Source organism: Vidua chalybeata, chromosome 6 (assembly GCF_026979565.1).
Source record: "Vidua chalybeata isolate OUT-0048 chromosome 6, bVidCha1 merged haplotype, whole genome shotgun sequence".
Classification (NCBI taxonomy): Eukaryota; Metazoa; Chordata; class Aves; order Passeriformes; family Viduidae; genus Vidua; species Vidua chalybeata.
Window position 1 is genome coordinate 3212648 of NC_071535.1, and position 25687 is coordinate 3238334.

At 44.5% G+C, this 25687-nt stretch overlaps 2 protein-coding genes and 1 long non-coding RNA gene across 5 annotated transcripts in view; 1 reads left to right on the forward strand and 2 right to left on the reverse strand.

The window, feature by feature from the left end:
- Window positions 1-9012, reverse strand: part of LOC128789912 (uncharacterized) — a 109931-nt gene extending 100919 nt beyond the window's left edge. For both annotated transcript variants that reach the window (XR_008431576.1, XR_008431575.1), the window contains exons 1-2: window positions 7689-9012; window positions 5528-5610 (exon numbers count right to left, since the gene is read on the reverse strand). This is a non-coding gene — a long non-coding RNA (uncharacterized LOC128789912). The remainder of the gene's footprint in view (window positions 1-5527; window positions 5611-7688) is intronic.
- Window positions 9013-9293: 281 nt separating this feature from the next.
- On the forward strand, window positions 9294-15067 carry CDKN3 (cyclin dependent kinase inhibitor 3). The gene is made up of 7 exons (XM_053944716.1): window positions 9294-9556; window positions 10272-10327; window positions 10949-10993; window positions 11743-11965; window positions 13055-13086; window positions 13630-13733; window positions 14767-15067. Exons 1-7 carry the CDS (start codon window positions 9357-9359, stop codon window positions 14851-14853), a joined length of 747 nt encoding a protein of 248 aa, XP_053800691.1. The 5' UTR covers window positions 9294-9356; the 3' UTR covers window positions 14854-15067.
- A 2767-nt stretch (window positions 15068-17834) lies between these two features.
- Window positions 17835-25070, reverse strand: CNIH1 (cornichon family AMPA receptor auxiliary protein 1). 2 transcript variants are annotated; one of them, XM_053944717.1, is made up of 6 exons: window positions 24943-25070; window positions 23702-23770; window positions 23389-23436; window positions 20097-20209; window positions 19523-19666; window positions 17835-18747 (listed from the first exon to the last, which is right to left on the reverse strand). In XM_053944717.1, exons 1-6 carry the CDS (start codon window positions 25021-25023, stop codon window positions 18720-18722), a joined length of 483 nt encoding a protein of 160 aa, XP_053800692.1. In that variant the 5' UTR covers window positions 25024-25070; the 3' UTR covers window positions 17835-18719. The 2 variants fall into 2 exon arrangements, with proteins under 2 accessions (XP_053800692.1, XP_053800693.1); XM_053944718.1 differs by lacking the exon at window positions 23389-23436 and having other exon boundaries at window positions 24943-25068.
- Window positions 25071-25687: the final 617 nt, after the last annotated feature.

A 25687-nucleotide genomic window follows, 5' to 3' on the forward strand; every position in this document is an offset into this window, starting at 1 on the left:
ATTGAATTGGTTCTAAAGCTTTCTATAAACTGATTAGAACCATGGTTAGTGTTTAGTGCCAAATCCTATCCTTAGATCCATTATTCATGACTATACTTCCAGCATTACTGTTTTGAGAACTTTGTTATCTTCCAGCTCCGAAACATAAAAGGGCCACTTCAGAAACAAAGTACATATGTGTGTGTATGTGTACACACATATATAATGTATGTATATATATGTTTTCTTGACCAGGATTCTGTTTAAGGAACATTATGTTTCTGTCCTCTGAAGTTACTGCTCTAGAACTGAGTGTGCTCAGTGCCCTTCTTCACGTGATCCTCCCTCAAGTATTGTATGATTATTAATTATTGTAAATTAAGAGAGAACAATCTGCACAAATTGGATCAAGAGAAAATTCTAGGCTCAAGCTAATATGGCATTTGATATAAAATACTACACTTAGTAATCCACCCTGTAAACTCCTTAGGAATTTTCCCTCTAATGTTTTTCTCTGTACAGTGGAATATGCAGCCAGTGCTAGGAACTTTGGGGTAATTCCAGTTCTGGGGTAATTCCAATTTTTAATCCCCTTCAGTTGTGTGGTCAAAAGGAGCTGTCCCGCTGCCCAAACTGTGCTTTCCAATTTAACTGGAACTGCATCCAGCCTCCACTCTGTGAGTCCATTCGTGAGTAGCTGATGATATGTGCAGATGAAGCTTTGCAGGGTGTTATTTGAGAGTGAAGTTGCTGTCAGGGGATGGAGCAACTGAGTGCATCTGCCAGTCAGCAGCCCCACCATCCCCACCTCAGCTGAGCACACACACGTGTAGACAGGCCCATGACAGTGCATGCAAACAGACAGTGCCCCATACAGACAGGAAACCCATCAAACAACAAACCAACAGCAGCAGATTTAAAAATCTACTTACACAGCTCTGCAAGCTCAAATAAGTCAGAGATCTAAATACAAAACACCCAGGAACATGACAGGTACACCTCATTTCCTAGACAACTATGGCACAGGTACAGAATGTAGATTTTTGGTTTTACTCCAGACACATCTAACTGTTTTCTGATATTGTTCCCATCATAGAAAACTCTCTCAGCTTTCCTGCAACCCTTCCTTGGAAATGTTAAATGGTAAACACTGCTCCATCTGAGAAACTGCCCCGGTAGATTCCATGCACAAACACCTCATCAATGTCAACAAACTAACATTGAAACTGAAAGGTGCTGTCATGCTGACCCTCCTTCTTCTATTTGCACCTTTTAAAAAACCACAATTAATCCAAACCACATATAGTATGGGACAAGCATAATACCAAAATACTGTTATGTATGAGTGGGCAAATCAGAAAATTTAATACTTTTTCCCATGTTTCCAGAAGAGCTTTATCTTGATGAATACACAATATCTGGATGATAATACACAAATGCAGAACACTTGTGATTGAAGACTTCATTGGAGCAATGGACAATATTTCCATCCAGGAAATTCAGTTCCTTCTTCTTTCCACACCAGAACCACTTAACACACCCACTGATGAGGATTTATCACTTATAGGCACTGACTTCTTGGGGGAAAGGCTAAGAAAGCAGTACCTCCAACCCTAGCCAGTGTTACCTAGCAGAGCATTACTCATGGAAATTCCACTGGGGTTAATGGGACTAATCAGTAGGTGAAGGAGAAATAGACTCCAAATTAACACAGGGAGAAAATAAGCCAAATAATAATAATGCACAATATTAAACATAAAACTCTTCCAGGTACTTCTGTCCTATAAGTCTGTTTAGAACAGTTAATGGAATAACAAATAAGTGTTATAACATTACCCACCCATTACACTGTCACTCCACAAACAACACAGCCATGAACTTTTCTTGGCATAACGTGGGATATAAATGGGGCACTGTTGCTTAATCATTCTCCATGATGTTTATAGGAGGGAAATAAGAGCTCAGTATAACTAGAGGCCACAGGAGGGACACTTTAAAGGCTGCACTGCCATGTGTGTCAATACCAAGAGCTCAGCACATCTGGCTTAATTCATTTTTTAGCTGTTTGCTAACTGGAGACCAGGTGTTATTTCCTCTTTGAGATGGGAAATGCCTTTAATTGCTGCCAGTGTATCTCCCTCGTGCCAAATGGGCACTCAGCAGACCCTGTGAAAACCAGTGGAGTTGTGGGAGAAGTTGGGGCTGGGGTTGGCCCATGGTGCCTCTGCAGACCACAGGGCCTTGGAACAGAAGTTGTGTCTGACTGTGCTCTTAGTCTGACAGAGCTTGAGCCCATGCAAAGCTTCTCAGTGTTTTTGAAACAGAAATATAGGAGAAGATGGCTAATTCCAAAATGCCTACCCTCCTCTGAACAAAGGAAGTGTATCTCTTTAGCATTATGTCTTCCAAGATTTCTTCCAGAACAAGTTACAGCCTTTGAGGGACTCTACCCAGCAATCCTTTTCTGAAAGGCAGTTTTTAAAAACAATCACCTGTTGCTACAGTTTTTTGGGGAGACCTTTTGACCAGTTGGACTCAGTTTGCCTTTCAAAACTCAGTTAAACATTAGCAAAGCTGTACATGAAGTACATGAATAATTTTTCATAAGAAGCTTTTTTTTTTCACATCCATGTTTGGCAGAAAGCAGAAACAATTTGAGGCTGTTAGAGAAAAATCAAACTTGCCTCAGATGATCTGTATCCCCAAACAAATTTAGAGCACAGCTGCAGATAGGTTTTGGAGATATGAGCTTTGTGCACTCGCACAAACATCAAACCACATTACTGGCCACAGGAACATGCCAGAGAAGTTCATTTGAAAATCATTATGCATTCATTTCTACAAGTAACACCTTGTGGTCCCTGCTGTGAGTGTGGTTGTGCTGCAACTATTTCCTTTTATGTCAGAAATGCTTTTTGGAAGTTTGGCAAGAGAAACACACTAATACTTTTGTTAAGAAAAATTTCAGGTTCCACAGCAGGTCCTTGAGAACAGCAGCATAATGGAAGTATTCAGTTTTTTATCATTTGTAACCCAATTTCAGCTTTGCCTTACATCAGAATAAAATTCCTTCAAAGCTAATTTCAGTCCAGTCCCAAGAGAGCATTTGTCCATATCATGAAAACGGGGATTTTATTTAACACGATTACATGCACATGCTGGTGCAGTCAGATGCCTGCCTGGAATAGCAGAGTTAAGACAGGTCAGGATGAAGGTGCACTGGTGGAGCTTGGCAGGGAACCTGCTTTTAGTGTTTCTGGCTCTAGCTGAGAACATCAGTTTCTCATTGGTGAGTTCTGAAAACAAAATTCTTTCCAAAGAAAAAAGAAAAGAAATAAATCCCTTCACAAATTCTACTTTGGGCAATTGTGTATTGGTGTCGTAACTTAAAATCAACAAACCATACAAAGGAGGTGAATCAAAGTTAAACACATCTGTGGACATGACATTCTTAGATTCTGTTTCTTACACCCACTTTTGAAAGCAGGCTTCTGATGCATCAGACTCAGCTGGCAGAGGCATTTTATTCAAGTTCTCCCAGCCAGTGCTCCTCCACAGGTATTAAATCCCTCTGGGGAATGCAGGCACAGAGGTAATAAACATATTCGTTTCATTACAACATCTTAAAAAATGTAAAAATTCTAAAAAACCAACTGTAAGCTGACCTGCAGCCAAAGTACACATTAATTATACAGCTTAAGTCAGGCGGATGCTCAAGGAAAAGAGATATAATGTTACACCCAGCTGGATACTTTGTAGTTAGCACAAATGTAATATAAAGCGTACCAGAGTTTGTCAAGTGTCTGTCTGGATTTTCAGTTTTCATTAGTACTATAATTAAAACCACATTTTCAGCTATATTACCTATAACAAGAAAGGAATGAGAAATGAGGTTGTCAAGGTCAGTCTCTTTCTGCTCTTTATCCTGAGTATCTGCAGGCCACAAGCTGTTGAATTTGGTGTAAACCAGAGTAATAGGATGGAATGTCACGTTACAACCAAACCTTTGTGGTTGCAAAGACAAACTGATGAGGTCACTTCCTTTTAATCACCAAGGAGGGTATTTATCAACAGCCACATAAGTCAGGGGGACAGGGAGGCAGATGACAGACAGACTGACAGATATATGGAAATACAAACACCCCAAACACAGATACCACAGAGCTGATGCACAGAACGCTCCTTTGCAGAGAGCTGCACTTGATCTTGTGCTGTCACAGTCCTTCCCATCTATAAAAGGCATGTAAATGCTTTTTATGCCCTCTCTATGGCTTGTCACAGAGGGCACAGCAATGATTTGGAAAATAGGAACAATGGATGACTTGCACAAGAGCAAGCTCAGAAGATTTAGACCCAGATTCATATTTTTAAAACTTTCAAAGAATTCATAATTTTGCTTAAAGCCTCTAAGGCAAAGTGAGCAGGTAGCAGAGAGCAGAATTCCCAGGAGAGGGACATAGTGTTACAATCACTAGAGTGGATGCCTTAATTAGAGATGGGTGGTGAAAAGCAGCACAGCTTCATTAAAGTCAGCAGAGCTCAACATTTACCAAGGATCTGACCCATAAATTCCAGTATCAAAAATGCTTTTTTTTTTTAATATTCAAGTGCAGATAGGTACTTGAGGCAACCAAGGCACTAGTGAGTGCAAATGAAATTCCCTAGCTGTGGTCTAGAAGGTAAATATGAGTTTAGCTTACATGAAACTCAGAAAAAAAAAATAAATAAAGCAAAGCAGGTGATCAGTCATGTTAAATATAAACGACAGTTTACTTGTGATACTAAAAGGGGATTTTAGCTTCATTAAAAACAAAAACTAACTACTATGAAGGAGATGAGTGAACTATTACAACACTGAAAGACTTAAAAACGATACCCCAGGAGATAACATTCTGAGAATAAAGTGAAAGAGCTCATATAAAATACAAAAGGTGTGTTGTAAAGAAGGATCAGAAGGGCAGACTTTGAGCTTCATCCAGTCATAAATCAAAAGCTTGTTCTCCATCATTCTTGTCTATGAGGTCAGCTTTGATTCCCAAGCTACAATTCCCAAAGGATGGAGGTATTTCTATTGGCAAGTATGTGTCTTTCTTCCCCCAGGCTGGCTCTGCCAGCCCTGCTGTCACCATGGACTGTCATTATCTCAATCTCTTTACTGCCCAGGATTGTTCCATCCTGGAGCCATAGGGAACTATCACAGGGCTGCGAGAGGAAAACCCATTCAGAAGACCGAGGGCATTTGCAACAGATTAATTGACAAAGAAGTTTATCAAGCCAGGCCATCTGCAATAGTTCAGTGATTCTCCCTTCACGGGGACCAAATGCTTTAGCACTCCAGGTGACATGTCAGGAATACAAACTGTTACACAAAATAAAAGTGTTAAAAAACTCTTTTTAAACTCTACCACCAAAGAATGCAATATCAATTCTCTACCCAGTCACGTGCTTCGTATCTTTTGTGTTTGAGTAACTGAGGCAATCTTTGAGCTTTAGCTCAGGCAGACTGTCCACACTCATCAGAACAGTCTGTGCAAACAGGGCTCCCCACCTGAGCACTGGAGACTGGGTCAGCACCTCCATTTGCAGGCAGGCATCTCCGTGTGCACAGATGAAGGGCAGACACTTCCCAGACTGGAATAAACACAAAATACATTTGGCATGTTGTTTCCTCAACCTTCATGTAACATACTAAACCAGATAACTGTTTTTCAATCGAAAAAAAAATAATTTCAAAAGACTCCTTGAATATTACTCAACACACCAGACTTTACAGTGCTCTTGCACAGTGAGTTCCATTATTTGCTCCATTAGTTATCATAATGGCTTTACTTCAGTGATTCTCACTTACTATAGAGCAACGTTGCTGTGTGGTGTAAAACCTGATAGTTACTGCGAGTATCTCTAACAGAGATAACATTTACACAGAATAATACAGACATCTGATCCCGTATGTTTCTAGAGATAAAAACCTTCATTCTTCTGACAACAATTCGTAAGGGAAAGGCTTCGATGGGGGTAAAACCTAAATTTTTAATACAAGATCGCCCTCTACTGTTTAGGAGAGAGGAAACCGAGTGAGGATGGCAGAAACTGGTTTGGGCTGGAGCTTAAAGCCCATCACATTCCAGCTCCTGCCACGGCAGGGACACCTTCCACTACCCCAGGTTGCTCCAAGCCCTGTCCAGCCTGGCCGTGGCCACTTCCAGGGATCTGTTCCACCTGTTGTTTTTTACCCTCCATAAACAACAACCTGGAAAAGTAAAATGATTCCTTGTGGGATGTTGTGGTGATATGACTGGTGGAGGGCTCCCAAAGAGACCTGGAGCACCACCTAAATTAATTAGGCTTACTAATACTTCCAGAAATTGAGATATGAAATGGGAAGTGACATTTCTTTGGCATCACAGATGATTGTCTGGAGTTATCAGTTATCAATGTTCTTCAAATTATTTTGATGATTTGGGCACTTCAGAGTTGATTTTATATCTCCTTGCAGGGAAAGATCACATCTATAGAGCTTATTTATTCAAGGTTTATCTTTACCTAAGAGGATGTACCTTCAATCTCCTCCACGCCTTGTTTCACACCACTTCCCTGGCTGTCTCTGCCACACATTCACATTCATTCCAAGCTTTTACCTGATGTAAATCAATTATTTATTTAGTCCATGAAACCTGAGTGCTGAATGGCAGATAGAAGATGCCACATGTGTGCAGCACTCCACTGTCCCCCGAGATGAGGGCTCTTCCCATGACCCAGGGACAGCAAAACCAGGTTAGGCTCAGCTGTACTTGTCTGGAATGTTGACAATTTACTGGTATGAGAAGTTATGAACTTGGGATTTAAAGCTGTTCACTTTGGCTGGTGCAGGCAGACACAAGAGCCAGGTGTACCCAGAGGAACATCTGATCACAGCTCCAGCCAATTATCTAAAAGCCCAATTAAAATTCTGATCAAATCATACCTTTCACTAACTAAATCTTCCAAATTGCATATTTCAACCTATATCTGAAACTATTTTTATCCACTTCACAGGTCCCCAGTCCAGAAACCGACAAAGACTTCCAGAATGTAAAGCTTTGATTCTGATGCTCTCCTTTTTATATGTCGAAAGGATGCTTTTTGGCAGAAAACTAATCTTTCCTACAAAACACACAACGAACAATTTGATGTGCTGGGCAACAGCTCAATTTAAGAAATAAACAGACCACCCTGGTAGGTAATCACACAATAAACACAATATTTGTCATTTAATTCTGAAAGATGCCAAGGAAAAAATACTAAGGAAACTCACAGGACTTCCCCAAGTCTGGATTTTTTCCCAACCTTTTTCCTAGATCTAGTTTAAATTTCACACATACTATCCCTATTTATTTCTGCCACAGCCATTATCAGCATTTTAGATCCCGATTAGGATTTCCACTACATGAAGGCACCCAAATTCCTGAGAATTCTTTTGATCTTTTCAAAGAATGACCAGGAGCATTACCATTGCTGCTGTTTTTATATTTATTTATCAGCCTCATGCTGCTGCTTCCATAAAGCTACAACCCCCAGAGTTCAAGTCTGCAATAACTTTCTCCTGAATAGGCAAAAATCAATAAAAGGGGGGGGGGGAAATACAGCAAATTTCACATTTTGATCAGAGTACAAGTGTTGCACCTAATATCTAATGGGACCAGAGGTAAAAACAAAAGCAAACAACATACCTGCTCCTTTGTGCCTTTCCTGAGTTATTAAAATCATGTTTGCAGCTACAGTGGCTGGCTGTCCTCACGTTGCCTCAATCCTTAGGATGTATTTCTTCCCATAGTTCATCATAGTCTGCAACATCTGGATTGTTTTAATTCCCCATTATGCTCAGTAATGTAATTTTTGTACCTCTGCTATCATATTCTGAGTTTTAATAAACTCGTCTTCTCCTTGATCCTCTCATCATCTGTTTCTTCATTCCCTGAACCCATCCTAAACCCTGCCATTTCAAGCAATTTGCTCCTACAATCCTTCTCAGGCAGATTTCAATAAAACTTCCAGCTGTGGAATTGTTACTAATGTAGGACTAAAATTTAAAATCTCCACACCTGGAGATCTTGCATTGGTCCTGCTGGGAATCCTGCCAAGCTCAAACCACTTGTGCCCAGCCATTCCTTTGACTTGGAACACCTTTGGAAATCTCTATTGCGTTACTTTCCAAATTGATGCCAAAATTCCCTGTTTGTGCCTGGATCCCTCACAGCATAGCGCTGTGCGTGTCTAAACACAGGCTGTAGAAGTGCCTTAATACAATTTTAAAAAACAAAATCCCACAATGTTAATTTATGTACTTCTTGATTAATGGCCAGAGTTACTCACAGAATAAACCAGAAATTCTGCAAAAAAAGATCTACCAGAACGCCCTAAGCACAGGCAACAGCCCAGCTCTTAAAAAGAAGGAGCCAAAAGTATTTTTTCCTCCCTGGAGCAATCCTTCATGCTATTTATGTTCAGATAAAAACTCCATGCAAGAACCTCAAAAAATTATTTTTACAGCACGATTGAAAGCAGTACCATGACAAGAATATCTGACTTCAAGTTCATGGCTTAGAAGAGCAGAAATAGTTAATTTTCTACTGTTAGAAAGTCCTATGGTCCCTGCACATAGAATTGACCACCCAAAACCTTCACAAGGCACCCGCTCAAGATCATCCCTGCTCTTGCACATTCTGTGAGTGAAGGCTCACATCCATCTCCGTGTTTTATCGTGGAATCACGGAATGTTTTGGGTTGAAAGGGAATTTAAAGCCCATCTAGTTCCACCCTCTGCCATCAGCAGGCACCTTCCACTAGATCAGCTCCACTAGATCCGATCTTAGAACATTGCCAGCAATGGAGCAGCCACAGATTCTCTGGGCAACCTGTGCCAGGGCCTCACTGCTCTTACAAGGGAGAGTTTTCTTGCCAATATCCCACCTAACTCTGTCATATATCTTTGTGAATTCATTCCCCCTTGCCCTATCACTTTTAAGAACCACTGGGACTACCAGGAACACGATAGTTATAAACACACCCCAAGAGGGATTTAAAATGGAATTAGGGGAAGGGGATCCCCCCACGCCCCTCCCTCCATCCCTCACGGAGCCCTCACGGAGCCCCGCCCCCAGCGCTCGAGACCGCCCCTTCCCGCCTCGCGGCTTCACCCAATCAGCGCAGAGATCACCACATCTATTTGCATATTAAAGCCCGCCCTCCTCGCTGCTGACCAATCAGAGAGCTCCTCTCATGAAGCTGGGGGGAAGGCCTACTGGACTTTCCACGCACCCGCTGAGCCGCAGCTTCCCATTGGGCAATGGGCTGGTGGGCGTGGCCAATTTGAACGGGCGGCGGCGGGGAGCGGCGCCATGGTGAAACCGCTGAGGGATCGGGATCGGGATCGGGATCGGGATCGGGATATCGATATCGATCCCGATACTGCCGAGGGGCCCGGCCCCACGATGAGCCCCCCGCTCTCCCCTCAGCCCGCTGCGACGCCAGCCGACGGCTTTGCCTCCTCAGACGATGAGGCCGCCGAAGAGGACCCGAGCCCGCTCCACATCTCCTGGTGAGGCGACACCCGCGGGATGATTTCTCTGAGGAAATTGTATTAATTTCTCTATCCTGAGAAACAAGAGGGTTTTCTCTTCGCAAGGGAAACCCGAGCCGGGCTCTGGTGACCTTCCAGGCTGGGGGTGGCCCGGTGGTGCTGGGGAGGTGTCAGAGGATGTGGTGGGGGTTGGAAGGGGCCTCTGGAGACCGGCGAGTCCAACCGCCCTGGCCAAGCAGGCTCACCCACAGCAGGAGCCCAGGGATCACATCCAGGTGAGTTTGAAATGTTTCCAGGGAAGGAGACTCCACGACCTCCCTGGGCAGCTCGTTCCAGCCTCTGTTCTTCACAGGGTGGGCAGGCCCTGGCACAGGGTGCCCAGAGCAGCTGTGGCTGCCCCTGGATCCCTGGAAGTGTTCCAGGCCAGGTTGGACCGGGCTTGGAGCAACCTGGGCTACTGGAAATTGTCCCTGCCCATGCCAGAGGATTAGAAGAAGATGATCCTTAAGGGCCCCTCCAACCCAAACCTTTTGTCACCCTCAAAGTAACATTTTTCCTCATATTCACTTCCCATGTTTCATTTTGTGCCTGTTGGTCCTCATCGTCCCACCAGACACTGGTGAAAAGGTTTGGCCCCACCCTCTTGACCCCCCCTCTAAAGATATTTATATATTTAAATAATTAAAATCTTGCCTTCTGTTTTTTATTTATCTTACTTTTTATTTTCTAATAGGTTGTCTTTGTCTCCTCTCTACTCTTCAGAGTTCCTGGGATTATGTTCCCTTCCAGGTAAGAAGCATTCACTGAAATTTGCAGGCATATTTGAAAGCTGAAGGGAGGTAATACCTTGTACCCCAAATTTCTGTGTTGTGGGTGACTCCTTTTGTAATCTACCCCTGGAATAAGCATTTTGGAAACACCAAAGCTAATCTAGAAAAGATCTTAATGCAAGATCACATTTTGTAAAGTCACAAAAGTAAACATTTAAACTTTGACTGCATTTTTAGCTACCAAAACTGCAGCCATGGTGAATCTCCACTCAACTTTTAAGTGATCATTATTCACCCCTTTTATTTGTTGGATGATTTTTTGTGTTTTGTGGGGGGATTTTATGCTCTATCCTGATTTAAAATACCCAAAACTTTTCATCTGGAAAACACAAAGCGCCTGAAAACCTTGGGCAGATTTCTTTTGTTAATCCTATTACATTACAGTATTAAGCAGATAATGGTGTTTAAAGTGTCTTATGCACCAGGGATCTACTTGCAAAAACAAGAACTATGTTTTATTCAGGATGTGGCTTTGGTCCTTGCTTTGATTTTGGGAGGAGGCTCTGTTCTTCTGCTGCAGCAGCCATCCCATAAATGTCACTTACCTGCAGTGGTAATTGTTGTTCATATCTTGTTTCAGGTTGCAGGTTTAAGGATGTCAGAAGAAATCTTCAGAAAGATATAGGTGAGTCTTCTTTGTGTCAAGGGCAATGCCATGAATATTCCAGGCAGGAGTTGCACAGTACCCATGAGGCATCTTCAGAGCAGCTGGGATCAAGATGAATTACAAACTTGTAATCTTCCTTTTTCCCAGAGAAAAGTGAAATTGGGATAGAGAAGATGGAATTATGCAAAGATTTGTGCTGAGTATTCAGCTGTAAGCACTAAAGAGCAGAGACTAATAGCAAATCCCCACAGTGTTTGGGTAAGTCAAGCTTAGGAAGGAACTCCTGGCTCTGAGGGTGGGGAGGTCCCGGCACAGAGCAGCTGTGGCTGCCCCTGGATCCCTGGCAGTGTCCAAGGCCAGACTGGACAGGATTGGAGCAGCCTGGGATAGTGGAAGGTGTCCCTGAGATGGGATGAGATGGGCTTTAAGGTCCCTTCCTACCCAAACCACCCTGGGATTCTGTGATTTTAACTACAGATGGAACAGAAACATACTTAAGTGGATAACAGGTTGTCCTGAGTGCTGCTGTGTTCTCCAGTGAGACTTCTCTCAGGATTCCCTCTGAACTGAGAAAATTCCTCTCCTGGATTACCTGAAGGGAAATGTGGGAGAGACTCAGTGGAAGAGAGTGCTCAAACCAAAATTGCTCACTCCTATTGTCTTAGCCCCAAAGATTAAACAAGAGACTCAGGACCAAGGTGCTTATCTCTTTAGCCTTAAGCTTGATAGGCTTTTGTTTATCTGCAAGTGTTTTAATCCGTTGGCAGGAGAACTAAAGAGCTGTGGGACCCAGGATATCTTTGTGCTTTGTACCAGAGGAGAGCTCTCAAAATACCGAGTACCAAACCTGATCGACACCTACCAACAGCACGGGATGTGTGTGCACCACCACCCCATTCCTGATGGGAATGCTCCTGACATTGCCACCTGCTGCAAGATCCTGGAGGAGCTCAGAACCTGCCTGGAAAATAAGCAGAAGACAGTGATACAGTAGGTTCTGGCTGCCTCCCCATCACCCCACGTTCCTGTAAAGGATGCCAGCTTCCCTCCAGATGTATGAGCAGGGGAAATAGGATGCTGTGAAAAGGTAGTTGCACTCTTTAGGACTAGTTCATGCTGTGAATTCTGCTTGTTCCTCCTCCTGCAGCTATTTGCAGAGAATTCTTCCTTTCTGAAGATCAGAATGTCCTGTTTCAAGATTAGAATGTCCCATTTCCCCTTGCTCTGTCCAGCAAGAGTTTTAAAGTGTGTTTTGAGTGGCACCACAGGGCTCCTTGCTCCCAGCCTACCTGGATATCAAGTGTACAGAACGAGCTGGGAGCTAAAACACTTCTTTGTCAGAGCTTGTGACTGCCCCATCCCTTGAAGTGTTCCAGGCCAGGGATGGGACTTGGAACAGCCTGATCCAGTGGAAGGTGTCCCTGCCCATGGCAGAGGGTGGAATTTGGAAGTGACTCTAAGGTCCCTTCCAACCCAAACCACTCTATGATTCTATAACACTTCCCTGGACTATTTATCAGGGACTCGGTGGGTTTCCAGGAGTGCAAAATTCATTCCTAATTTCCATGTATGGGTTTAAAGGAATTTATTTAGCTGAGCTCAGGAGAGAGGGGTAGAGCTTTCCAAATTCCATGTTCCCTGAATGATCCCACTGACAGCTTCCTGTACAGAAATCCACTGAGTCCTTGGTCTTCCTGCTGACACAGAACCTGCTGTTCTCCTCACAACTGTCCTCAAACCCTTAATCTGGAATAGGATTTAAAGAAATTTGAGATTGTCCATCCTCCTACTGTTTCCTGTCCTCCTGTGCCTTTGGGACTATTAGCAGGAATGAAGGGGAACTTTAAAATTGAAGTTTCCATGGAAAGATACAGAAGATCTAGAGAATAAAGAGGATATATCCTTGTAGGTATAGAAATAGAATATAGAAAATACGTAGAAATTCTTATTCTGACTTTTTTGTACCACTGCTCCTCTTGATTACATTAAGGTAAGAACTGTGTCCATGTGTTGGGGGGGGTCCCTGGGTGCTGCAGTTTGCTACAGCTCGTTACAACCAGATGTTTTCTTTTCTCCCAGCTGTTACGGGGGCCTCGGACGCTCATGTCTTGGTAAGCATTTGTCTCCATGCCTGACTAACCCATCCCACAAACCCACAGAGCCAAACTGTGCTGGAAGCTTCACTGTGGATGCATCCAAACTGCCACTACCAGGAGCAGCCTGGTTAATAGAAAGGACATGAACCAATTCCTCTGCATCTGCTTCATCCCAGCGTTGCCCCTTGAAGCTTTCAGCAGTGTTAGTTACGGTGTGTTCCCAGAAGGATGAGGTGGTGATATGGCCAGAAGACACAAAGGAGAATTAACTGGTTGTACTGGCACTCATTCCTGAAAAGCCTAAGAATTGCATCCCAGATGCTGCTGGGAAGGCAGGGGGAAAATAGTGGGAGAGTTTTCACCCATTTCCAAAGCCCATAGGCTTAGGCCAGGAGCAGCAGGCAGATGGGCCAGTGCCCAGAAATAGGATTCTACAAGAGATCCAAGAGCTCTGGGACCCAGATAGGTTTGCCAAGGTGGTTTTCATGGGACAACTCAGTGGCTGTGTGCAGTCAGAGGTGCTCAGCAACATTCAGGTATAAACACTTTCCCTTACAGTGGCTGCATGTCTCCTGCTCCAGCTTTCAGACACCCTGGCACCTCAGCAGGTGATAGAGAGCCTCAGGAACCTGAGAGGATCAGGGGCCATACAGACTATCAAGGTAATGGGGCTGCAGCAGGTAATACACAGGTCCAAACACCAGTGAGAGCTCAGCCATTCCCCTCCTTCACTTCCCAGAGGTACCTCTGTCCTTCCAATAGCTGCTCTCTGGGGTTTGAGCTGTTTCCTGCTTTCAAGAAACAGCTTCTCCCAGGAAACTGGCGACTGGACAAGAGGAAAAGGCCTCAAGTTGTGCCAGAAAAGGTTTAAGTGGATAATAGGGAAAATTTCTTCACTGAAAGGGTTGTCCAGCCCTGGCACAGCTGCCCATGGCACTGGTGGAGTCCCCATCCCTGGAGAGATTTAAAAGCCATGTGGATGCACTTAGGGACATGGGGTAGTGCTGGCCTGAGAGTGCTGGGGGAATGGTTGGACTCAAAGATCTTAGAGAGATTTTCCAACCTAAATGATTCCATGATTCAAAATAAAGCAACTTTGAATTCTGACAATGATGCTGTTGAGCAGGACGGGAACAGAGAACTCCAGATCAGAAGGCAAAGAAAATGAACTCTGATTTATTTCAAATGCACCGCTCTATATATAGAGAACATCGTGCAGACTAATTTCATTGGTCTTAGAGTAAAAACATCCCACACCATTGGTGTGCAGTGAATGACACACAGCAGCAGGACATACCTATAAACAATGTGAACAACAAGATAGATCAGAGAATTATTGACATTCTTTCCCAACTGTTTCCCAGGCTCTTGCCTGGTTAGAAAACCTTTCTCTTTCTCTCTGACTGAGCTGAGAATACCCACATGACAACTCCCACCTCTGAGGACCATGTTTTGCATTACCCTGAGGTAATGCATCACCTGTGGCCATTATGGGGAACCACAGGATCCAAGTCAAGATCCATGGAATCTGTGTCTGACAGTGAAAAATCCCAGAGGTGTGGAGTAAGCACACAAAGAACAAATGGACCAGAGGGTGCAGTTTTCATCCAGGGGTATCAAACAGCTTTTTAACACAGGTGGTGCCTCTTCTTAAAGCACAGAGCACTCACTGCAGACCTGGTTGTGCATTTCCAGCAATACAATTTCCTCCATGACTTCCGTGAGAACCTGGCTGCACACCTGGCAACAAAGGACCCGGTGCTGAGATCGGCATCGCGGTAGCCGATCCTGCCGTGGGCATCTGTGCCTGTGTGGAAAACTCCTGGACAAGACGCCTCTCTCCTGACCTTTCCTCAGTGCTGTACTGCCTGTGTGACTCAGTGCTGCCTTCCAAATCTATGTGTAAAGTATTGGGATGGGGAAGGAACTCCTAGAGAACATGGATAGGAACAAAGTCACCTCTTTGGTGACTTTAATACTCACTGCCTGAAAAATACGTGTACAAGTGTGTTTGTGTCCATTGCTGTTCTGCTGGGATAAGGGACCAGGATGGAAATTCCATCTCTGGAGCTGTTTAAAAACACCCTCACACCATCAGCTCTGCTGTAAAGCAAAGTCAAGTCAAGCTGGAGCACTCACCCCTTAGGAGCTCGTAACAACTCATTCTAAAATGTCACAGTTCTGCTCGATGTGTTGAGGGGTATTTGGGAAGGAGTCTGCTCACTCCAAAAGCAGGAGGTGTTGTGACACCACCAATCTGTGACAACCCCAGCAGGGGGGTTCTAGGTGACTGTGGCAGCTGCGTGGGTGAGCTGGCACAGCCCTTCTGCCTGCTGCCACCACTGAGAGTAAACAAACAATCAGCTGTGGGCTGGGAGCATCTCACAGGAACAGTCCTCTGACAGTCCCCAGCCCTCCTGTTTCACTATGATGAAACAGCTCCTGGCTTTTGCTGAAGTTCAGGATTTTGATAAAGTTCAGGACCATCTCAAGTCAAAAGTTGGGATGAGACTCCACACAGCACCAGGGGGCTGGAGTTGAGCAAGGGCCTGCTTTGTGAACTTCAGAATTTATCTTTTAATATTTGAACTTGGAGCACAAAGGTGATTTCTGCAGATTAATTAGTGTTTATTGCCATTCTCTTCCCCTCTCTTACAGCAAACAACAGGAACTTTTCCAGTTCCCACAGCACAGAATTTACAGCAAATGCCCTGCCCCAAATGTGCTTCAGTACTTAGTCCTTGCAACTAATGTTTTTCAGATATTAAATATTTATCACATGACTCAGCAGGAAGCTTGCTGAGGGCAAGAGAAATGTTCTTTATCTTCTCCATAATCTTTTGCCTCCTAGAACTCCAAAACCAATGATCAGGTCCACATTTTGAATTCCAAAGGCCTGGTGCTCCAGCAGGGAATCACACAAGGGCTACTCCAACACTCCTGGGACACGAGGCTGACGTTGCTGGACATGGATGGTGTTACCCACACCCTGGGCAGCTGGAAATGCTCCTCTGCACCCCACGTCCAGTTAAAGCTGCTCATCAGCAGGACAGTGCAAACACTTTGGTAAATATTGCTGGGCCCTTGCAGCTGCAGGGGCTGCAGGAGCAGCTGTCAGTTGGGCTCAGTCAGGCCTGCATTGTTTATTCCAGTGTGGAATTTGGCTCAAACCAGTCCAAATGCCAAGGGAACAAGAGATTTGTTTAGAAGGTTGAGGAGAGCCAGGGGCTACAAGCAGCCAGTCTTGTTTCCATAATGGATTAATAAATATACAAACATAAGGTTTAATGAGCTTTGCTTCCACAGGCTGAAGTCATCTCTTACATCTTTGGAAGAGCCAAGCAGCAGAAAAATAAAAATGATCCAATAGGAACAATATTCAAGAGTTTCCAAAAAAGCCTTTCAAAAATTCTTCTGTGAAAAGCTGAAAGTTATGGTTGCACGAGGAAAAAACCAATCATGGAATGCTGAAGGCTTGAGCAGTAGGGGCATGGGAAATGCTCAGTCAGTGCAAGGAAACATGAGAAAAACAATTTTATGTACAAAGCAATAAGCTGTCAGGACTATTATTACTTAGGAAAGAGAATTTGAAGTTATCACAGCCTGAATTCTCTTACCTCAGTATATTTACAAAAACTAGAAACTACCACTCTCCATCCCCATGGGAACCCAAACTTTGTGTGATAACAGCCTAGAAAAGGGGAGGGTTGTGGAGGAGAAAGGACAGTCCCAAACCTGTGGAAGGACTTCCAAGAAGGGACCAAACAGACTTAGCCCCTGTGACAGATGACATGAGTAAAGTCTGTTCATTCACACCCAGCACAAAGAAAGTGGAAAAGGGGACATTTTCACCATGTCCTAAAAAATAAGAGTGTAGGGTCACTAAGTGAAATCTGACAGAACTGTGAGATACCTGGTTTTACACACAGCAATTGCATTGCAGAACTCACTGTCAGGATTGCCCAGAGCAGCTGTGGCTGCTCCAACCCTGCAGTGCCCAAGGCCAGGTTGGACAGGGCTTGGAGCAACCTGGGATAGAGGAAGGTGTCCCTGCCACTGCAGGAGTTGGAATGAAATGAGCTTTAATTTAATGTCCCTTCCAACACAAACTGCTCTGGGATTCTGTGATCTTCCAGACCAGGCTACAAAACTGCTCTAAAAGCAGCTGAACTGATGGCAGAAAAGCCAGGTCTTTTTAAAATGCCAAAGCCCACTCAGGACATCTGTAACACACAGATTTCCAAATTTCTGACTCCTCATGCAGATACTCAACACCTGCCCTGTTTCATATTCCTTTTCTCAGCCACTGCCACTGCCCAACAGACCAGTGTTGGAACATCTGGATTCCTGGTGGACCCAGTGCAGCCATTCATACGATTTTTACTGCCCCTTACACCCAAGAGACCCAAAGTGAACAAATACACAGTTTATGCAAAAAAAAGTTTTACTGGAACAGGGAAACTCTGCATTGTTCTCCAGCACAGGTAAATGAAAAAGATCCCTAATTATTACTTGTAAATTAAGCAGCTGTTCACAGTCACAATTTACAATGCAGTATTTATCTGAAACATCTTCCCCTGCCCCATCTGCTATTTAACTTCAGGGAAAAAAGCAGGAAATCAGAGCTTCCCTTTTCCAGAGGTAATTCAATTCTGTGTTCTATTTTTAAAGGGAATGCAATAATCCACTGTAATACAACTGATGAACACAGTGAGGATCCGTTGAATTTATAAACAAGACAAAAGGCACCACATAAAAAGAAGTGTTGCTGAATTTGAGATTTGTTTTTTATTATCATTTATTGCACTAAGGAACAGCAGGGCAGTTTCACAATCTCACCTTCTGCTTTGAAAAAGTTTGTAGTATTTACTACTCTTAAACCCAAGAGTGTTTTCATCATTGGACTTGATAAACATTGGAGGTTTGTCCATTTGTTAATCAGACAGCACAGACATTAAAAAAAACCCATAATTTAAATTCATTCCTTCATGGACAATTCAGCTTCTCCTACCACAATGGCACAGGCTCGAGATTAAAGCAGGGTTAATGTTTGGAGAAGATACAGAAGGCTCTGGACCTATGGATGCACATAGAGGGTAAGATTAACCAGATAATAAAAAAAATAAACCATAATAGAATTATTTTTGCTTTTGTGTCCATGAATTAATATCCTAAGACCAACGTCACCTATGGGCAAAACATACAGCATTCCAGTTGTTCCCAAGCACTTGGAGCTAGGGCTGGTTTAGAGTAAAGAGTGGGATACACAAGTCCAAGTGAGCCACTACAAAGCCCATCCTACAGCAAATCCCTAGAGTACTAAGGCTAGTAGTAACCAACACCTACTTGATGGTTATGGCTGTTCCTTATGGAGTGCAAAGTCAAAACTTTTCAAACCCCAGTCATCTTTATATTAAGTTACACATAATTCATTAATTTCAGCGTCCCAGTAAAATATAAGAAAACAGTCTTTCCACAAGTATAAAATGTGGAAATATTTTAAAAATAGGGGAGTCATTGTTTTCTAACTCAATTGTGAACATCAGGTTCCAGATTTTATCTTGGTCAGAGGTTCTTGTTGTAAAGAATCCATGTTTTTTGTGGCTGTTGCATGCACTTAACTGGAACAAAGCTTGCTGAATGTCTTCTTAAGAGCTCACCAGAACATAAATCATGCTGCAGAAGAAAATAAAAATATTAAGATGCATCATTTTGATTAGTGTTACACATTTAATTACAACAGGGTTTATTATAAGGAACAAGTCCATGTGAGATACGTGGATTGTGACTGAAGATTTGACACATGACTCTTCTTCTGACTTCAACAAAACCACATTTACATCAAATACTTTCCTCTGAAAACAATGTTTCAGCTTCTTAATTAAAATACCCTGGGACTTATTGTATTATGCTTAATGGAAGAAAAGTTTGGAGCTTTTCAGTCTACAGTCATGGAACAGAGATTCAAAATAGTAATTCTGACCAAATTAGGATTTGTGTTTTACAGCAGAATCAGGGGTGAATGTGGATTCTTTTCCAGGAAAGCTGGCACTGTAGATGATCATACAGATTCCCAGCATGTTTTGAATTGGAAGGACTTTATGGATCATCTCACTCCAACCCTTGCAAAAGGCTGGGAGACTTTTGGCTAGGCCAGGCTGCTCCAAGCCCTGTCCAACCTGGCCTTGGACACTTCCAGGGATCCAGGGCCAGCCATGGCTTCTCTGGGCACCCTGTGCCAGGGCCTCCCCACCCTCACAGGGCACAATTCCTTCCCAATATCCCATCTGATCCTGCCCTCTGGCAGTGGCAAGCCATTCCCACATGTCCTATCACTACACACCCTTGTCCAAAGTCCCTGTCCAGCTCCCACAGGCTCTCTTCCAGCACAAGAAGGACCATATTTCTCTCTACACTGAGCCAAAGTTTCAGACTGAAGAGGAAAACTTACCCATATAGGTAGTAAAAAAAAGATAGAAGGTAGAATGCTAATTTGCACCATCCTTCTTTCTGGCAATAGGCTAAAATATCTGCATTCATGATGGTCGTAGGATCGTAGAGCCCCGGGCCGCTCATCACGGGTCTGCTCATGTACCTGGAACGAGGCACAGGCAGGTGTGGGGTGACAGCCACAGGAAACCAGAGTCCTGCCCCCACCCAACCAGGGAATGCCACAACTGAGACAAGGAGTAACACCCTTGACAGAGAAGCAATTCAATTCCTATGGCTTAAGGAATGGGAGAGGAGATTGGAATTGCTGCTTCGATTGGCATTCCACACTGGGAATTGCCTCAGTGCACCTGTGACATGTCAGCGACTTTAACACACACAACTTGATTCTCACACGGCACAAGAGAATGAAAAAAAACCCCAAGAAAGCCAGGTGATGGTTCTTATTGTACAGCCATGACCTGAACTTTCCCAGAAAGCATCTGGTTGTCCCAAGACACAGAACACTGGACAGGAAGACAGCAACAGGAGAATGAGTAACAATCCAGTGAGCATAACAGACTCGCCAAAATTACCTCCAAATGTGATAAGCCAACAAGGGCATATTGAGACCCAGTGTGAGCCACTCTGCTGCACAGAGAAACATGACACAGAAGAATGCATGGATGAGGTACTCTGGAAGTACAAGCTGGAAAAGAAAAAGGTGAGTTAGAAGTTTCAATTGCACAGAGCAAAACGTGGCATTTCAGCTACTTTGGAGGCACACTATTGCTTAAAAATATTATTGAAAACCAACACTAACAAGAACAAGACTGTGGAACGTGAAAGCAGCAGCCAGCACTATGTGCCTTGCTGTTTTCACATGCTATTCATGAACCAAGGAGAAAAATTTGTAAGATTTAATGGTCAGGTCAGTATTTTTTTATTGCTTCTATTAAATGAACAGATTCCACGCTTTATGCGTGACACTCAGAAGAGGTCACCGAGATATTTCTGCTCATGCAACAGAGAAATATCAGTAGGAAACGTGCTCTGCAGAACAGTTTATAGGCAAAAAGATGTTTGTGTTTTCCTGTTTTATGGCTTTGTTGTGGCCGTCACACAGATCCAGAACTTTCCAAAGTCAAATTATTCCCAAAATGTAACACCCCAGGCAGAGCTTTACCCAACGAAACCAGCAGTGACGCGGTGGCACACACAGGTCTGCACAGAGGAGCTGCTCTGCACAGACAGTCTGGGGGGAATCGGGCAGTTCTCCCTCACAGGTTCCCACTGTGCATGCTTTACAGCATCATGCTTCCAGCAGAAGCCCACAGAGCTCAGTACCAGGTACTATGGAATCACAGGAAGCATGGAATGCTGCGTAGATTAGTGCTGTTAATAGGAACAACATGGAGAGGTACAGAGAGTAAACACATGCAAAGAGCTGTGAAATCTCACACCCAACACATGAGTTAAGTTTCACACAAGTCACCCCAAAGTGTTGCTATTTACTGCTTTATTACCAGGTTCAGAAGGAATCACACAAATCAGACTGGTTTGGGTTGGGAGGGACCTGAAAGCCCATCCAGTTCCACACCTTCCACTACTCCAGGTTGCTCCAAGCCCTGTCCAACCTGGCCTTGGACACTTCCAGGGATCCATGGACAGCCACAGCTTCTCTGGGCACCCTGTGCCAGGGCCTCAACACTCTCATTATGAAAAATTCCTTCCCAATCTCCCATCCAGCCCTGCCCTCTGGCACTGGGAGCCATTCCCTGTGTCCTGTCCCTCCATCCCTTGTCCCCAGTCCCTCTCCAGCTCTCCTGGAGCCCCTTCAGGCCCTGCAAGGGGCTCTGAGCTCTCCCTGGAGCTTCTCCTCTCCAGGTGAGCACCCCCAGCTCTCCCAGCCTGGCTCCAGAGCAGAAGAGAAGATCTGTAAAACTTCTGCCTTCTCAACTCAGGCCCTGTAAAACTTCTCCTCATGGAAAACACCCCATTTTTACCCAAAGGTTTAAGTTGCCTACATGTGTGCATGTACACACACAACACACTCTGCCCTCTTTTTGTGCAATATGATTAAATTGCATGGGATGATTACATCAAAGTTTCAGTGGTTTCCATTTTTTTTCTTCTTCTTTTAAAACCCCAGAATATTTTCCTAGAATTCTAAAAGCTACCAACAAACACACTCACCGCCTACTTTGCTAGGGAATTCTAATTCTCTAAATGAAGAATATTGCAAACTTGCATCAACACCACCAAAATTCAGCTGTTGTACACAAAATGTTTCAAGTAAATATTTTCATCCAGATCCTTCTTTGCATACTTACCATTTACACATGGCAATTATTTATAGCAGAACAACCCCCCCTGTCCAACACACGATGCATTTGGCAGCCTGCTCAGACAGATTCACCAGGCCTGAAAAATCTGTATTTATTTACCTACACATCTCAAAATATGCTTTTCTTTTCTCTTGTTTATTATACCCTACTCCCACACCAAGATCCCTGCCTCTTTCCAATCTCCCTCATTTGATCCTCCCTGCCTGTCCTAAAGAAAAATGAATTACATCAGATCCTACCATATTTATCACAGAAGTGAGGGAGGATGGATCTGGTTGCTGAGAAGAGACAAGACTATAACAGGAGCAGGGAAGAGAAGGAATCAGCAGTGTACTAAGGAGTTACTATTTTAGGCTAATCTTTCCACTGAGGTGCCTCAATTCCTACCAAGATCTTTGGTTCTTTGTACGGGAAAACAACACACCCGTGTGTTTGTCCAGCATCATGTACCAGATCCCCTCAAGAGCCTGAACTTCACTTTTGGGGACTAGCCTGCTTCCACAGGAACAGCAAATACGAGGTTATTTCAGACTTTCAGTTGCAAAGCTGCCATGTAAAGGACACTCCATGCACGTGGGGCAGCAGAAGGTTAATATTCAGTTAAACATGCACATTTTTACACTACAAAGGTTGCAGTAAGGTCATAATGCATCAATGTAATGAGAGTTGGCCTGTCCCACACTGCAGCAGAGATGACTGGAACAGACCAAGCAAGGGAAACTGTTAGATGCACAGCTCTCCTAGCAGCAAACCTCCTCTCCTCCTCCCCTCCTCACACTGAAATATTCACTTTCATTTGTGTGCTGTACCCGTAACATGCTCTCCCCCAGCCCCCCAATTACAGCAAATTTATTTTTTTGTTGCGTATTTTACTTCAAACACACTAAAGCTACAGTTCAGGCCACACTGCTGTGCTGCCCCTGCATCCTCCCTCAGCCTGGGCACACACAAAGGAAAAGCCATAAGAAAGGCACAAAATGCTGCAGGATCAACCTCTGTGTTCTTTAACAGCCTCCCTGATGCTGCTGGCCTGTCAGAGATGCAGCCAAATAGTTTGCCTCAAATTCTTTTCCTAAGCCAAGGAGTGTCTGAGTTGCATCCGAGAGAGGACACTGGGACACACCCCTGATCCTGGAACACAGAACAGAGAAGTAAGGATAGCACCTATCACCTTCCACTCACCCAGATCCTCAAAAAAAAAAGATCAGAACTGACTTGGCCAATGCTTAAAAAAAACCCCAAAGTATTCTCCTCTAATCTGATTTCAGTAAATCTGACTTGAAAAATACAATTTATTTCTGCCTGAAGTTATTTTCTGACACCTAACAGGCATGTAACAGTTTTCCCCAAGTTGCTGGGTAAGCAAGCAGAATTGGTTTGGCACAAAATATGGAAATTCATGAGGTTGTTATAAACCCCAACGAACAAATAACGAGCAGATGAACAGGCAGACTAAACAAAACAGCTAAAGAGTATTACAAATGTTCCTAACAAAATGAAAGGGAAGTTCAAAAACATGAAACTGAAAAGCAGTACACACCTTTAATGCAATTTTGACTCTTTTAATCTTTTTGACCTTTTCAACTGTCTTTGTGCCGAAAATGTGGAAAGCAGATTGAAAGAATGTTAGTATGACAGCTGACAAGATCACCATCAGATTAATAACAGTCAGAATATTCAACTTGAAACTAAAGAATCAGACAAAGAATTTCCCTAGAACTTCTACCAACAGCGAGGGCTTCTCAACCCAGATGCAATTCTGTTGCCCAGGCTGATTGCATCAAGATAACACCAAAAATAAGCACTTTACGAGTATTTATTTAGCAAAACAAAATGTTTGGTGTGCTACTTACAGGATTGAGTGTATTACACTGGTCTATGGGGTTCTTGTAATCAGTCTTCAGTTCATCAAATGCTATAATCTAGAGGGAAAAAAAAAAGGAAAGAGTTTTGATTCCTCAGGAGCAATTGTGCATTTTATCCATTAAAAGCAGCATTTTGGCACAGAGCTGCTACCTTTGTTCTCAGTAACATTTCACTTAAGTTCTGCCTACATCAACTCACAGGTAAGACAGATGTGGAACAGGTTTTACAAATACGAAAGCAGTAGTTTCATCAGACATTCAAAAGCCTCTGACTACTCTCCAACTTTTTATCTTCCCACCTGCAATGAATTTCCCACATCCCCTTTATCAGTTTTCAAGCCCACTCGCTGTGCAGACCCCAGCCTCACCCAGGATTCTCTTGGTGACCAACAGGAATCTGGCATGGGGTTCCTTAATCCAGAAAAAGCAAGAGCAAGCTTAAAAGCCAACAGATATTTTTCCTCATTGTCAAAGTAAATGCTGAGCCCACATACATCCCAGAATTCTTAGAACTGGAAGGGACTTCTGGAGACCATCCAGTCCAACCTCCCTGCCAAAGCAGGATCACACAGAGCAGGTTATACCTCCAAAAGGTGGATCCATTAAAATTTTTTTTTAGAAAATACACCGGTCTTTTTCTTGACTTAAAAATAAAGACAAAGATGCGGCATGAAGTACAAAAGGCACTTTTACACCACAGATGTCCTGCCAAGCATCACATCCTCCCTCAGAGCACCTCATCTCAGGCAGGGTCCTGTTGGCTGCTCCCCCAGTGCCAGGCTCGAGGAACAAATCACAGAATTACGGAATGGTTTCGGTTGGAAAGGACCTGGAAGATTATCCAATTCCAAACCAGGCAGGGACACCTTCCACTGTCCCAGGCTGCTCCAAGCCCCATCCAGCCTGGCCTTGGGCACTTCCAGGGATCCAGGGGCAGCCACAGCTTCTCTGGACATTCTATGCCAGGGCTTCACCATCCTCACAGAGAATTCCTTCCCAATATCCCATCTAACCCTGCCTTCTGTCAACGGTTCCAAGCCACTGCCCCTTGTCCTGCCACCCTGTGCCCGTACAGAAACCCATTTTATCCGCGGAGAGGCCGCTTCCCGCTCCTAGGGCGGTTCCGGATGCGGTTTCCCCGCTCCATCGGCGGCTGTCCGGGGACGCCCTGGGGGCTCTCCGGGGCCGTTCCCCGGGCGGTGCCCTCCCTCCACGGTGCCCGTACTCACATGCCAGATGGCGAAGAAGATGAGGGCGGCCGTGAGCAGCAGCGCCAACATGTAGCAGAAGGCGGCGAACGTGAAGGCCATGGCGGCGGGGCCGCGCGGGGGCTGCCGGGCGCCTCAGCAGCCGCCGCGCAGCCGCCATGGCCGCGCCCGCAGCGCCCCCTGCCGGCCCCGCCCGCCGCCGCCATTTCGTGAGGGGGGGGTTGTGAGGGGATGGAGCAAGAACCGGGTTTTTCGCCTTAAAGTGTGGGAGGAGGGAGTGCGATCGCGCTTTTGCGGAGCGCTGTGTGAGAGAGGGTTGGCGTAGAATCATGGAATCACAGAATCTAGTTTAGAAAAGAGCTACAAGATCATCGACTTCAATGACTCCTGTGACTGTCAACACACCAGAGCACTGAGTGTCATTTCCAGTCATTCCTTGAACATCTCAAGGCATGGGGACTCCAGACCTCCTTGGGCAGCCTTTTCCCAATGACTGACCACCGTTTCCATGGACAAATTTTCCATAATACTCAATCAAAACCTCCCCTGAGGCATTCTGAGGCCATTTGCCCTTGTCCTGTCCCTGTTCCCTGGAGCAGAGCCCGACCCCCCCTGGCTGTCCCCTCCTGTCAGGAGCTGTGCAGAGCCACAAGGTCCCCCCTGAGCCTCCTTTTCTCCAGGCTCAGCCCCTTCCCAGCTCCCTCAGCCTCTCCTGGAGCTCCAGTCCCTTCCCCAGCTCCGTTCCCTTCTCCGGACACGCTCCAGC

Excerpts from the sequence above, each read along its gene's own strand:
- CDKN3 (XM_053944716.1), top strand. The coding sequence starts at position 9,357 with ATGGTGAAACCGCTGAGGGATCGGGATCGGGATCGGGATCGGGATCGG. Across the intron at positions 9,557-10,271 it reads AGCCCGCTCCACATCTCCTG|GTTGTCTTTGTCTCCTCTCT; the intron begins GTGAGGCGACAC and ends ATTTTCTAATAG. Across the intron at positions 10,328-10,948 it reads GGGATTATGTTCCCTTCCAG|GTTGCAGGTTTAAGGATGTC; the intron begins GTAAGAAGCATT and ends ATCTTGTTTCAG.
- CNIH1 (XM_053944717.1), bottom strand. The coding sequence starts at position 25,023 with ATGGCCTTCACGTTCGCCGCCTTCTGCTACATGTTGGCGCTGCTGCTC. Across the intron at positions 20,210-23,388 it reads GAGTCAAAATTGCATTAAAG|CTTGTACTTCCAGAGTACCT; the intron begins GTGTGTACTGCT and ends TTTCTTTTCCAG. Across the intron at positions 18,748-19,522 it reads TTTTTTTACTACCTATATGG|CATGATTTATGTTCTGGTGA; the intron begins GTAAGTTTTCCT and ends TTTCTTCTGCAG.